At 36.8% G+C, this 13,771-nt stretch overlaps 2 protein-coding genes across 2 annotated transcripts in view; one reads left to right on the forward strand and one right to left on the reverse strand.

Annotated features, from left to right (window-relative positions):
• Nucleotides 1–1,841, reverse strand: part of LOC132143941 (E3 ubiquitin-protein ligase NEURL1-like) — a 64,691-nt gene extending 62,850 nt beyond the window's left edge. The window contains exon 1 of the mRNA XM_059554600.1: nt 1,289–1,841. Coding sequence (XP_059410583.1) covers nt 1,289–1,370 — 82 coding nt within the window. The 5' untranslated portion in view covers nt 1,371–1,841. The remainder of the gene's footprint in view (nt 1–1,288) is intronic.
• Nucleotides 1,369–13,771, forward strand: part of LOC132144243 (cilia- and flagella-associated protein 58-like) — a 98,010-nt gene continuing 85,607 nt past the window's right edge. Inside the window, exons 1-8 of the mRNA XM_059555025.1 lie at nt 1,369–1,411; nt 3,415–3,440; nt 4,516–4,776; nt 4,911–5,059; nt 5,288–5,444; nt 8,030–8,224; nt 8,536–8,673; nt 10,658–10,817. Coding sequence (XP_059411008.1) covers nt 1,369–1,411; nt 3,415–3,440; nt 4,516–4,776; nt 4,911–5,059; nt 5,288–5,444; nt 8,030–8,224; nt 8,536–8,673; nt 10,658–10,817 — 1,129 coding nt within the window. The remainder of the gene's footprint in view (nt 1,412–3,414; nt 3,441–4,515; nt 4,777–4,910; nt 5,060–5,287; nt 5,445–8,029; nt 8,225–8,535; nt 8,674–10,657; nt 10,818–13,771) is intronic.

The following is a 13,771-nucleotide window of genomic DNA, read 5'->3' on the forward strand; positions in this document are numbered from 1 at the left end:
TGTACTGAGTGTTTAATTGTTTTGCAGAGTTGCTCGTAATTGCACATTGTTGTTGTTGTTATGACTGTAATAATTAATTACAGTATTGTGATGAGTAACACGGACAAAGTAAAGTTTCACTATTTGCTTTCACCCATGAAAAGCTGATGAATGTGGCACAAGAGAAAGAAACTTTGGCCTATCTGAGCGCTGTCCTTCAGCACCCACATCGATTCAACGTTTATGAGAAATATCATAATAAGCATGTTTCATACACACAAAAAGTTAAAGGAAGAAAAGAAAAATACTCTACATTGGTCCAGAATGATTAACGTTAGAATAGACAGAAAAAGAAAATGTCTTCTTTCCTAAAAAAAAAAAAAAAAAAAAAAACATGAACTGGTTGCTCTGATTAAGAACATGCTATTAATTAAAGGATAAGTTCACTTCCAGAATAAAAGTTCCTGACAATTTGTTCACCCCATGTCATCCAAAATGTCCTTTAACTTGGCTCAACTATCATGAAGATGGATCATCAACATGGAAACCAGTCAACTACTGTATTGTAGCTAACTTGGACCAGCTAAAAGCCACATTCCATAATAAAGCTACTAGTTAAAGTTTGATTTTTGACTAGTTAAAATCCAATACATTATAATACATTTGTGACCCTGGACCACAAAACCAGTCTTTAGTCAATGTGGTATATTTGTAGCAATAGCCAAAAATACATAATTGTATGGGTCAAAATGATTGATTTTTCTTTTATGCCAAAAATCATTAGAATATTAAACAAAGATCATGTTCCATGAAGATATCTTGTAAATTTCCTACCATAAATATATCAACACATAATTTTTGATTATTAAAATGCATTGCTAAAGACTTCATTTGGACAACTTCAAAGGCGACTTTCTCAGTATTTAATTTTTTTGCACCCTCAGATTCCAGATTTTTAAATAGTTGTACCTCAACCAAATATTGTTGGTCCTACATCAATGGAAAGCCTATTTATTCAGCTTCCAGATGATGTAGAAATCTCAATTTCAAAAAATTTACACTTAAGAACTTTTTTGTGGTCCATGTGTCACATTTACAGTATAACCAATTGCATGATTTCTACCTAGGGCGGCCCCAACCACACGCTAACCCCCCACCCCCAGAACAAGAATTCTACCCTGGGGAACCCCCAGGGAACACTTGCTTAGGGCCCCCAAAACTCTAAAAAACGCTCCTGCCCACAACCTTGGCTTCATGATCTCGTCTTTGAACCAAAGAAAGAGTAGAAATCCAATAACAAAGCACTTACCTTTATGCGAATCTGGAAGTCTTTGAAATCTGTTCTGCTGTCCCCTGTGCAGTGCTCTGATTCCGGACACACTGTTGCCCATGACTGCTGCTGCTGCTGATCTCCAGATGTTGGACTTCGAGCGTCAGGCTCTAATAACTCTTCCTTATCGTGCCTCTTTTGATCTGTTGTTGCTATTATGTCCGTGACAAGTCGGATGTGAACCGACTTCAGATCCACAAGTTTTACTCTGCTCGATGAACTTTCATTGAAAAACATCAGCTGCCCAAACGCGCTCAAACTGCAGGTGGGAAGACGCGCGTTTGCGCTTTGGGAAAACGCACAAAAAAGAACTGCAGGGAGGTTTGCAATGAACGAAATCGGATAATTTAAGTAGGTCAGCTCAGTTTGATTTGCTAACTTTTCTTCTCTCAGATATTTGTTTTGTCATCCTGCTCTGGTGGGTTTTTGACGCAGTCCGTTATCGGGGATTTAACGCGCATCTGTCGCGCCTGCTTCTACTTTAGATTACATCAAATATACTGCCTCAACCTTCAGCATAATGTATCCTCGTATATAATCCACTCACCTATTCAATTTGGCTACTGCCATGCTTTTGTTTAGGGAAGCCAACCAATCAAAACTTCTGCATATGAACACTATTTAGAGATCTTTAAAAGCTCAGGTGCAGACGCACGAACTGATGACAATGTGTCACTTTTATTGGCGTCAATGACTCAACATTGCTTCAGGAAAATAGGAACATAACATACAAGGAAGACCCAGAACAGGCAACAGCCAAAACTCGTCGTAATAACCACTCAAAGTTACACATTTCACAGTCTTTTTGATGGACGTTAATATGGAATTTGTCTCAAATTAGAAACAAATTGTCAATAACAATAACAATAATAATAATAATAATAATAATAATAATAATAATAATAATAATAATAATAATAATAATAATAATCATAATTATTATTATAATCACCATAACAATAATAAAACAATAGTAGTAGAAGTAGTGTCCAGTACATGGGGCTTTATTATGGTTAAACCTACCAAATATATAAATTCCATATAGTTTAAGTCATATAACACAATTATTTATTTATTTATTTTGCATATATTCCAATCTTTGGTAATGTTTGATTACTTACAGTCATGCCAAAAAAAACAGCTTGAATCACATTTAACTTCCACACCTTTCGTTGCGTCATCTGACGTCATTCAGCATGGCTAAGGACAGCGAAGTGTAATTATAAATGATTAATAACATATCCATATTATGTAATGGGCGGGTTGAGTATCTGAGTACATGTGCTGCAGATATAGTTTAATTAAAAATATATAATTAAAAAAAATATATATTTTTTTCTTTTTTTTGAATTATACATGTATGTAACACATATAAATATATATATTTGTATTATACAATCAATCATTCAAACAATCAATCAATCAGGTAGGTATAGGTCTATGATTTTTTTTCAATCCATGTCATATGGATTCAATCCTTTTTTTTTTTTTCTTTTTTTTTTTTATAATGTAGTACAATAAATGGTCCGTAAATGTTCAGCAAAGTGTGCCTTAATTTTTTTTTTTTTATTCCTATTATGATTTTAAATTAAAACACTTCCAGAATGACAGTGTCCTTGTGCAGTTATTAATGACAATTTAATTAAAACATTTTGAAGGACACTTGGTCATAATAATCATTTTTCCCACATTTGCTGAACTCACCCTATGTTACACATATGTTTAATGGAACTCGGTGATACAAGGCGTTACACTGTGTAAAGCTGCCACCTAGTGTAAAGAACAACACAAACAAAGCAGGATGCATGCACTAAAACTTTGATGAACCTTATATATTATTTACTGATTATTCTTCATTTCGAAGTGTCTTCTCTCTGTATAATATTCTCTCCATAATATTTGGGAACGCTGTGTCCCGTTACAATCATTTTATGAGGCATAATAGTTGAACCAAACTGCTCAGCGGGTCTCGTTTGCCAGGCAACGAGGACGCGTATCCCTGGTGACCAAAACAGTGTAGTGCGTGTTGTTAAAGCAAAACACGGATGTTATGTGTGTTACAGTTCAATAAATACAAAACAACAACATCTTGCTGCGTTTAAAAGAGGAACGACAAACGACCATAATGGAGGTATGTTGATTTGACACTGTGTGGAGTGAAATAACAACTACTAGATCTTAGAATAAGACACAGCTAGAATATAGTGTTTGAGATGCTAATGACTAAGTTAACGTTAGTTATTAGCATTTCAAACGCTAAAGTTACATTTCTGCTGTGGTCCCAGTGAAATATCTTGAATATTTATTACATTGCAGTATATCCTGAAACATTTCAGTATTTCGCGTTGTTACAGTTACTTTTTTAAAGTAGTCTAACGTTACAGTAAATGCTAGATGAAATAGAAATATTATATAACGTTACTACGAAAAAAACAAACAAATACAAAACATTTAATTCTATGGAACCTCTTTTTATGAGACTTTGCCAGTTTGATAAGGTGATTTTGTTTTTCTAGGAGTAGGCCTGGGCTACATTTTGTAGATTGTCAACATTGTTGTAAACATTAACAGCTTGGTTTACGGTTTCTAAATACAGATAGTGGGAAAGATATTTGTAATTTTATTTGAAACAACATCATGGAAAATTATCAGAAAGTGTCCCATTTTAACCGTATTCGTTATTTGCTATTTACCTTTACACAAGGATAAAAGCTTTATTTATTCCCACAGCAGAAAGTGCAAATTGAAAGTAACAGTTCTTTTACTTTCTTTCTTCACCAATTATTTCTTCTAAAACATGCCTTATAGGCTTTTCACCCCATCAATCTTTTGTAAATCTTGTAATCGCTCAGAGATCTGAAATAATGATTTGAAGGAATGATCGACCGCAATTGATAAACTGAATATTTAGATGGATTAGACAAAGCTTCAGTTCATGATTCCTTTCATTTATTTCTGTGATGTTTCTGCAGTGAAATCTCCAACAGCTGTATTAACACCAGCACCTTCTGCCTCCTCTTTGTTCTTTGTGTTTGATCATATATTTCAGTTCTGTATGTCATCAGCAGTAACTGTAGACTTGCAAACTGTTACAAACCTGCCAGACTCTCTTCAACTCTTTCAGACTCTCTTCAAACATTGTTACATTGTTAGCATAGCTCCTCAGTTACCAGTCAACTTCTTATAATACATTTTCTGATTTCCAGACTGAGGAGAGCACATTTGAAGCCTTGGAAAAAGACATCCAGGAGGTTTTAAATGAGTTATTGGGAGATGAAAAATTTGAGAAGTTCCGTGTGGAATATGAGAAGATCGCCAAAGCTCTGCAGAAGTCCCACGAGAACGAAAAGAGACTGATGTCCAAATGCAGGGAGCTGAATGCAGAGATAATGTCCAACACTGTCAAAGTATCTACAGCCATGAAACTAGCGGATGAGGATCAAGCCACAATCACCTCTCTTAAAATGGTACATTAGCCTGAAATTACTGCACTCTGAAATGGATGTTGTGCTCAGAAGTAAACACGATGTCCTCATCTTAGGCTTAATTTTACCACATTATTTGCCCTAGCAAATTATCTGTTTATTTTACTGTTGATTAGGAAATTGACAAGGCTTGGAAAATGGTTGAAGCTTCACATGCAAAGGAGTTGCAGGCAAAAGAAACAATCCAGAAACTGAAGGAGGAAATAACCCATCTCAACAAGCTCATTGAAAAAGGAGCTGGGGTCTCTGAGGGCCAAGAATACAGGTGAACAATGTACAACTTTATGTTCAGTCTATTCTCAGTTTTTCTTTTGATTCTGGTAGAACAGAGGCAGTTACACACTTTCATCTTACATATAGGTTTTCTTTTTTAAAATTTATTATTTATACATAACTATGTGCTATGGTATATGGCCCTCAAAGGACCTTTTTGATGTGTTCTGGTGAGGATGGAGAACAAGGCTTGTTCATAAACCTTTGTGAATGTGTCTAGCATTGGCGATCTGTTAAAGATCAAAGAGGACCTGACCAATCAGAGAGACAAGCTGCTCTCAGAGGTGGTGACTCTCCGGGAAAACCTCACTGAAGCCACTGATGCTCAGCAGGAGATAGAGGCTGAGAAGAACAAAGCGATGGACACAATTGCTCAGGTATAACATAAAAAAACATTGTGTGTGACACCACTGCACTCTTAAAGATAAAGGTGCTTCAAGATGCCATAGAAGAACCTTTTTGTCTAAATGGTTCCATAAAGAATCTTTAACCTTTCTGTTTCACAAGAGGCTCTTTGTGGCAAAAGAACGTTCTTCAGATTATAAAAAGGTAAGAAAGAGACGGTTATTTAAAAAACCTATGACTGAGTGGTTCTTTGTGGAACCAAAAATGGTTCTTTTATGTCACCACTGTGAAGAACATTTTAAAGCATCTTTTTTTTAAGAGTGTGGGTCTTGTGATAACTTTATGTGAGTACCAGAACATGCAAAAACACGAATTCAAAAATATATCAAACATCAATAACAGTGCTTAACTGTTTAGGATAAATGAAATCATTTTTGTCTCAAATGTCAAATCTGTGTCAGCAAATCAATATTTGAAATATGATGTGTGGGGATTTTTACTCTTCAAACGTATAGGAATTTTTAGCAGTTTTTGTCTTGTATCTTTGTCTGTTTTGAGAAATGAATCAGAATCAGAATCAGAATGAGCTTTATTGCCAGGTATGTTCACACATACGAGGAAATTGTTTTTGTCACAGAAGCTCTGCAGTGCAACATAATGACAGTGACAGATCAAAAAACACAAAATGGAATAAAAAAAAAAAAAAATACAAATAGGTAGGTAAGGAACGAAAATATACAAATTGACAATGTATGGCAGGTATATTACAATGAGCATTATGTATGTACAGGTATATTATGTGCAAAAAATTTAAGTGTACGCTAAGTATGTGTGTTAGATAAATAAGTGTATGTATATAAATAGTGTAGTGTGTTCCACAGTTTTTATCAATTGTTCATTAGATGGATTGCCTGAGGGAAGATACGTTTCCTGTGTCTGGTCGTTCTGGTGCTCAGTGCTCTGTAGCGTCGACCAGATGGCAACAGTTCAAAGAGGGAGTGTGCTGGGTGTGAAGGGTCCAGAGTGATTTTGCCAGCCCTTTTGCTCAGTCTGGATAAGTACAGTTCTTGAATAGAAGGGAGGGTTGTACCGATGAGTCGCTCAGCAGTCCGGACTACCCTCTGTAGTCTTCTGAGGTCAGATTTAGAATCTGAGCTGAACCAGACAGTTACTGAAGTGCAGAGGATGGATTCGATGATGGTGGAGTAGAACTGTTTCAGCAGCTCCTGTGGCAGGTTAAAGTTCCTCAGCTGGCGAAGGAAGTACAACCTCTGCTGGGCCTTTTTCAAAATGGAGTCAATGTGAATGTCCCACTTCAGGTCCTGAGAGATAGTGGTGCCCAGGAACCTGGATGACTCCACTGCAGTCACAGTGCTGTTCATGATAGTGAGTGGGGGAAGTGCAGGGGGGTTTCTCCTGAGCGTTTTGAGCGTGTTAAGCTCCAGGTTGTTGAGAGTGCACTAGACAGCCAGCTCTTTAAACTCCTGTCTGTAAGCAGACTCGTCACCATCCAGAATGAGGCCGATGAGTGTGGTGTCATCTGCAAACTTCAGGACCTTGACAGAGGGGTCCTTAGATGTGCAATCGTTGGCGTACAGGGAGAAGAGCAGTGGGGAGAGAACACAGCCCTGGGGAGCTCCGGTGCTGATTGTACGGGTGCTGGATGTGTATTTTCCCAGCCTCACTAGCTGCTGCCTGTCTGTCAGGAAACTGTTGATCCTCTGACAGACGGAGGTGGGCATGGAGAGCTGAGTTAGTTTGGGCAGGAGGAGGTTTGGGATGATCGTGTTTAAGGCCGAGCTGAAGTCCACAAACAGGATCCTCACATACGTCCCCAGTCTGTCTAGGTGTTGCAGAACATAATGCAGTCCAATGTTTACTGCATCGTCCACATACCTGTTTGCTCTGTAGGCAAACTGAAGAGGATCCAGCAAGGGTCCAGTGATGTCCTTCAGGTGGGCCAGCACCAGTTTTTCAAATGACTTCATGACCACAGACATTAGAGCCACAGGCCTGTAGTCTGAGTTTTAGCAGTAAACCACGGTTTGTCATTGTTGTAATTTAGTTGAGTCCTGGTAGGAATGCATATATCCTCACAGAAACTGATATATGATGTTAGGTCTCTGTGAGTTCATCCAGATCGGTGTCAGCAGCTTCAAAAATACTCCATCTTTTTACAGTCCTTAATACAGGTTTAGCTGATTTTAGTTTCTGCCTGTAGGTCGGTATAAGATGAACCAGAAGGTGATCAGAACGTCCCAAAGCTGCTCGTGGAACATAATGGAACATAAACCCTGTGAATGTGGCACTTAAACTTGTAAATTTGGACAGATTTGATTCCTCTGTCACCTCCCTGGCAAAATAAACTAGCTTAAAGTGTTTACTGTGCATAGCACAGTAAGAAAATCAATAAGTGGTCTGACAAACCACTTTAAACTCTGAATGTATTCCATTTAGAAGTGCCTCCAAAGGTTAAAGCAGTGGAAGGGTTGAAAGTAATGGTCATTTGCACACAGTAGCTGCTGCTAGATAGACAGATAGATGGATGGATGGATGGATAGTGCCCATTGTAGGTATAATTTATGCCATTTGGAACAAAACTCTCTCTATCTCACAGCTCCAGCAGGACATCCAGGTGCGTCAGAATGAGATTCATCGGGAAACCAGGAGGAAGGAGAAGTTGGAAAAAGAAGTGAAGCAGCTTCAAACTGACCTGGAGTCCAAACAATCGGAGATCAAATCACTGACTCAGCAGAGTCAGCGTCTGCAGGACAATCAGCAGAAACTGGAACAACAGCTCCAGGAACACAAAGTAAGGAACTCTGATCTAGGGTCAGTGGGTGAAGAAGTGATATAAAGTATCATGAAAGTGAAGGGTAGGGCGTCTTATTTCACTGCCATAACCCTTACAGAAAACTTTCTGGAATAAGCACTGACTTTATGTAAGAGTCACAAAAGTTGTAAGTTTCTGTATTGAGAACCTCTTTAGAGGGAGAGTTTGTCAAATTTAGCTAATATCAAAAAACATTTTTCAACTATTTTGTCATACGGAATGGCCAGGCTGGGAAAAAATGTACACACACATGCAGAACTTCTGAAAGTAATTTGTATTCTTTCTGACAGATTATAAATGAGAAAACCAGTAAAGAAATGGAACAACTCCAACATCGAAACACTAAACTCCAGCAGGATAATGAACAAAATGGCAACAGCCTAGAGCAGCTCTCCCAACAGAACCAACAGAGAGCATCGGACCTTAAGGTACACACACACACACACACACACACACACACACACAGACACAGACACACACACACACACACACACAGACACACACAGACACACACACACACACACACACACACACACACACACACACACACACACACACACTTTAATTAATTAACTAAATGAGGGCATACTATAGACTAATTATAAGAACTATAACCTCTAAATATTTTATATATTTTTCATTTTTAAAAATGCATTTTACATTTGAGGCCATAATGTCCCTAAAGTTCATAAAGTCTGGGGGCATTTTTATTCATACAGTATCCTTATACAGTTTTTTTCAAGTACTTGCATTTTCAAAACATTGCCTCTTTTTTCAAAACTTTACAGATAAATCCAGAATTGCACACACAGAATGTAAAATGCCTCACATCTCCTGCAAAATGAAGCACTTTTGAACACATCTCAAAAGCAAAAACTCACAACCATCTTTGTCATAATATTAATTCCTGTTAGATTTTCATGTGTTACAGAGAGAATTGTGTGTTGTGCTTTGCAAAAAGTGCTTTATGAAATTGAAAACTGAATCAAAGGCTGAGAATTAGTGCATGGTTCTGCAGATTTGGTGTGTGGTTCTCGTGTTTGAGTGTCAGGTTTCAGGATTGTGTGATAAGTAAAAAATTTAGTGTGTAAGCAATTAAAAAAACTGTACTTCACCTCATTCCTAGAGAGGAATGTACAAACCTCTACCCTACATTACTTGGCAATCAATTCTAGACATCAAACTGTAGGAGCGCACACACAAACCAACAGATTTATGGAGCTGCCCTCTTTAAATCTGACAAAATTGTCTCGCTTTTATATAATTAGAGCTCTAGGGTACGAAGAAGGCTTCCGTTCCTCTTCCTCTCCCGTCAGACTAGTGATGGATCTTTCCTGCTCGAAACTTCCGGCAGGCATCCAACTGAGTCACTGTGGGGGTTAATACAGCAAATGTTACATTTAATGAAATGCCCTGTATTCTCTTTGTTCTGGCTTGTATTCTAGTGACTTGTTATACTGATGGGAGATCATTGGGATGAATGCACCTCTCTGCAGGATATGCTGAAGCTGCATTGTTAGGCATTCAGTTTAATATGGGGACATCTTTCGTAGTGTAGTATTATTGACCAATAAGGGAACAAAAAGACATTCTGTTTCACACATACTGACTGAACACGTGAGGCTTTCTTTCTATCTTCATTATCTGCATCACTCTTGAGAGAGAAGCAAAGTCAACCTGCGCAACAGTTCTGCAAACTAGATTCCCATTTCTAATTTACTGCACCTTGTTTGTAGTGTTGGCAGTCCCTGCTCGCCATGTGAGTCAGTGTGAATGAGTAATGATCGCAAACCTCATGTTGTCCACAAGGGGGCACACTTTTAGCATTCTAAAGCATTCTTGCTCTTAGTACATACATGTACATGTGTTCAGCTTATACGCTGGCAATTATCATCTTGTCTATCTATTGGCATTTATATTAGTCAATCAGTCAGTTATTCAATTCACAGTGATGATATAAACACAACCCACAATGCACACTCATAGCCGACAGAAGCATAAGTGTAAAATAGCATATTAAAATTAACCTTTTTTTCTAACCTGGATTCATTATATTGATCAAAACAAAAGTGTCAGTAAAGAGTTTTCTGTGACACTAAAGACTGGAGTAATGGGTGCTGAAAATTCAGCTATGTGTCACAGGAATAAATTATATTTTAAAATCAAAAATGCTATAAATGAAATATAATAAATAGAAAAAGTTATTTTAAATATTAATGTTTTTACTGTACTTTTTATCAAATTAAATGCAGCCTTGAGAGACTTTTTACAAAAACATTAAACTTTTTACGGTAGTGTATATATTTGATTTATGAGTTTTTAAAGGTTTTCTGCATGCAAGTGATGTCTAGTTTGGGCTTCACATGTACACACAGTGACATACACTAATGGCTCGTGTCCTGTGTGGTTCAGATGAAAGAAGAGGAAGTAACCCAGCTGAAACAGGAGATCACTAAACTTACTAAAATGAGAGAAGGGGTGCAGAGGAGACTCAGACAGATGGAGGAACAGAAAGTGGAGGTGGAGAATCAGAGAGAAACACTGAAGAATCAGATTACTGGACTCGATAGAGGCAAGAACGTATACACGCACACACATTTACCCACAGTTGAACTCTACAGCACAAATGTATTATTTAAATCTGTATGAATATGCAATGACACTGTAGTAAAATTAATTTCCATAGTTATACATTTATTCAAATTCTTTGCAATTCCATTCTATCTTTACCACTGTACTGGTACTGTACTGTCCAGCCTACATTATTTCTTTACATACCGAGTCTAATTTATTTAAACGAGTCATATAATTGACCGCAGAACTTGTGATGATTTTTGTTTTTATGCAGCCAAGCTAAGAATAAGACATTTTGAAATCATATGGTCACTGAGCAGCAAATCCGCATATTAGAATGATTTCTGAATGATCATGTTACACTGAAGACTGGAATGGCTGCTGAAAATACAGCTTTGTCATCACAGGAATAAATTATTGTTTACAACATATTAATATAGAAAACTGTTTTTTTTTATTGTAGTGACACTTACATTTCTCTTTTGCTGTTTGTTTCATCAGATAAAAGACTATATTTGAGCTGCTTTGATTGGGGTGACAACCTGTACAAAGAGAGGTTGCAAAATGAACATTTTAAAACTAAATTATGATGACATTAGGAAACCTTGACTAACATTATCAAGAAGACTTGAGTTAAGACCTCTTTTCCACATCTGTTCAAAAGCATGATCTTCATTTCTTTGTTCTCTTTCTTTTTTTCTAAATAAAGGTAATACGTTTTGAAGAAAGATAGAGCTGAGAGTAATTACACTCAAACAATGGATACATGTAGTTCAATTTATTATAAATTTTTTTTCATTTGACCTCTTTCCTCTGCTCTCCACATGTCTGATTTTCATTTCCACTGGCACATATACGGTCCTGTTTGTCTCCTGTTCTTCCCTGTTGATATGAAAATCTAGATAGCAGGTTTCTGGTAAGATAAACTGTTGTTTACTAGACACAAGCTTCTCCACACACAATGATTAAGAACCAAAGAGTGTTTTTGACTGGCTACATTTTTTTAGGATTTATGTTGTTTAGAGGGCCTATGGCTGTCGCAGAGACAAATGTGATATACCTATTTCTGTTACATTGTAGCCTTAAAAACACTTACATCACACTCACATAATGCTTGATTTTATTTGTCAATAAAACATTGACGTGTGACACAGTAGCTCATGTCAAACCTGTTAATTTATAGTTAAATAAGAAATATTTCCTTGCACACCCCCAAAGGCCCTGTGTGTGTGTGTGCCTCAGTTCCAGAGTCTTTAGGGAAATGAAACATTGGACTCTGGGGTAATAAAGTGACCTTAGCCTCTCTGTCTAATTCATGTTCAGAGCTAAGACTTTTTATCTGGAGGCATAAAATGGTTTGTTTATTTGTGCTTTGTAAGGTTGAACAGGGGTGATATAACGAAACAATAAAAAGGGGAAATGAATGGAGCAAAATGGAATTATCTATCAAAATCAGTTTGTAAAGCAATGTTTATAGGATCATGCGGGATCATGTTGTAAATCAGTGAGTTATGACCCAAAAGGGTTGCAGGTCTGTTCTAAAAAATGTTGTGTAGGGACAAAGCGGCAAAATAATACCAATAGAAAAACGGATCCAACCGTATAATTGTGCATAGGACAGCAAAAATAAATGTGTCTATCAAATTTTAAAAGCCAGGAAGACTTACCAAATCTATTTTTGTGCACTTCAAAGGCAAATGTGTCACTTAAATGTATCACCTAATACAAAACCCCATACTGATACAATGCCTAACGTTTAGCCTAACGTTTGTTTAAGGCTATATTTAAATGTGACCCTGGACCATAAAACCAATCTTAGGTTGCTGGGGTATATTTTTAGCAATAATGAAAATGAGAGATTTTTCTTTTATGCCAAAAATCATTAGGATATTAAATAAAGATCATGTTCCATGAAGATATTTTGTAAATTTCCGAAATATATCAAAACTTAATTTTTGATTAGTAATATGATTAGCTAAGAATTAATTTAGACAACTTCTCAGAATTTCGATTTTTTTTTTTACACTCTCGGATTCAATATTTTCAAATAGTTGTATCTCGGCCAAATATTGTCCTATCCTAATAAACCATACATCAATGAAAGGCTTATTTATTTAGCATTCAGATGATGTATAAATCTCAATTTCGAAAAATTTACACTTAAGACTTATTTTATGCAATGCAATGGGCCATGCGGGTCATAGTAATATTAATAATAATAATAAATCAGTTTGAATTTAATCATAATTTATTATATTATTCAGTATGTTTAGTTATGTAGTGCTACTATTGTTCTAGTCATTAAATAGAATATTTATTTTGGCGGGTCATGGTAATATTAATGTTTTAATCTTTTAATCCATTGCAATCCTTATGAGCATTTTTGTAACTTTTATACAGTAGATAATTTGCAAATTGACGTCCAATGTAAAATCTGAGCTGTGAAGCAAAACCATTTGTAAACCATCATTAAAGAGATCCATGTGCTTATACGTATAAAAGAAGTGTAAATGCTTCATCTTCTAGTAGTTTGTGACATACACCTGTGGTAAATATCATGATCTGAATCTGTTCTTTGACAGATTGGTCTTTCTTCTCTTGCTTCTCCCCTCCACACTTGCTCACTCCATCTTTCTTCTTCCAACCACTATGACCTCTCACCAACACCAGCATCCATTACCCTGATGATAACCATGATCTGTCCATCCCAGCTGTGCATGTGAAGATAGATTTTGCAGAAGACTTAATGCATGAAAGACAGTGGGTCCTAATGGCTTCAGCTGTGTCTGATTGGCTAGATAGCGCAGTGGTAAAGATCTGGTCTTGTAACCAGAATGCTGCAGGTAGAGCCGTCAGCGTTGTGTCATTGAACACAGCACTTAGGTTGCTGCAGTGGGACTGTCCCTGTTGGTCACTTTAGATCAAAACATTGGCTAAATGACAAGGTCTGTG

Source organism: Carassius carassius, chromosome 7 (assembly GCF_963082965.1).
Source record: "Carassius carassius chromosome 7, fCarCar2.1, whole genome shotgun sequence".
NCBI classification, from domain to species: domain Eukaryota; kingdom Metazoa; phylum Chordata; class Actinopteri; order Cypriniformes; family Cyprinidae; genus Carassius; species Carassius carassius.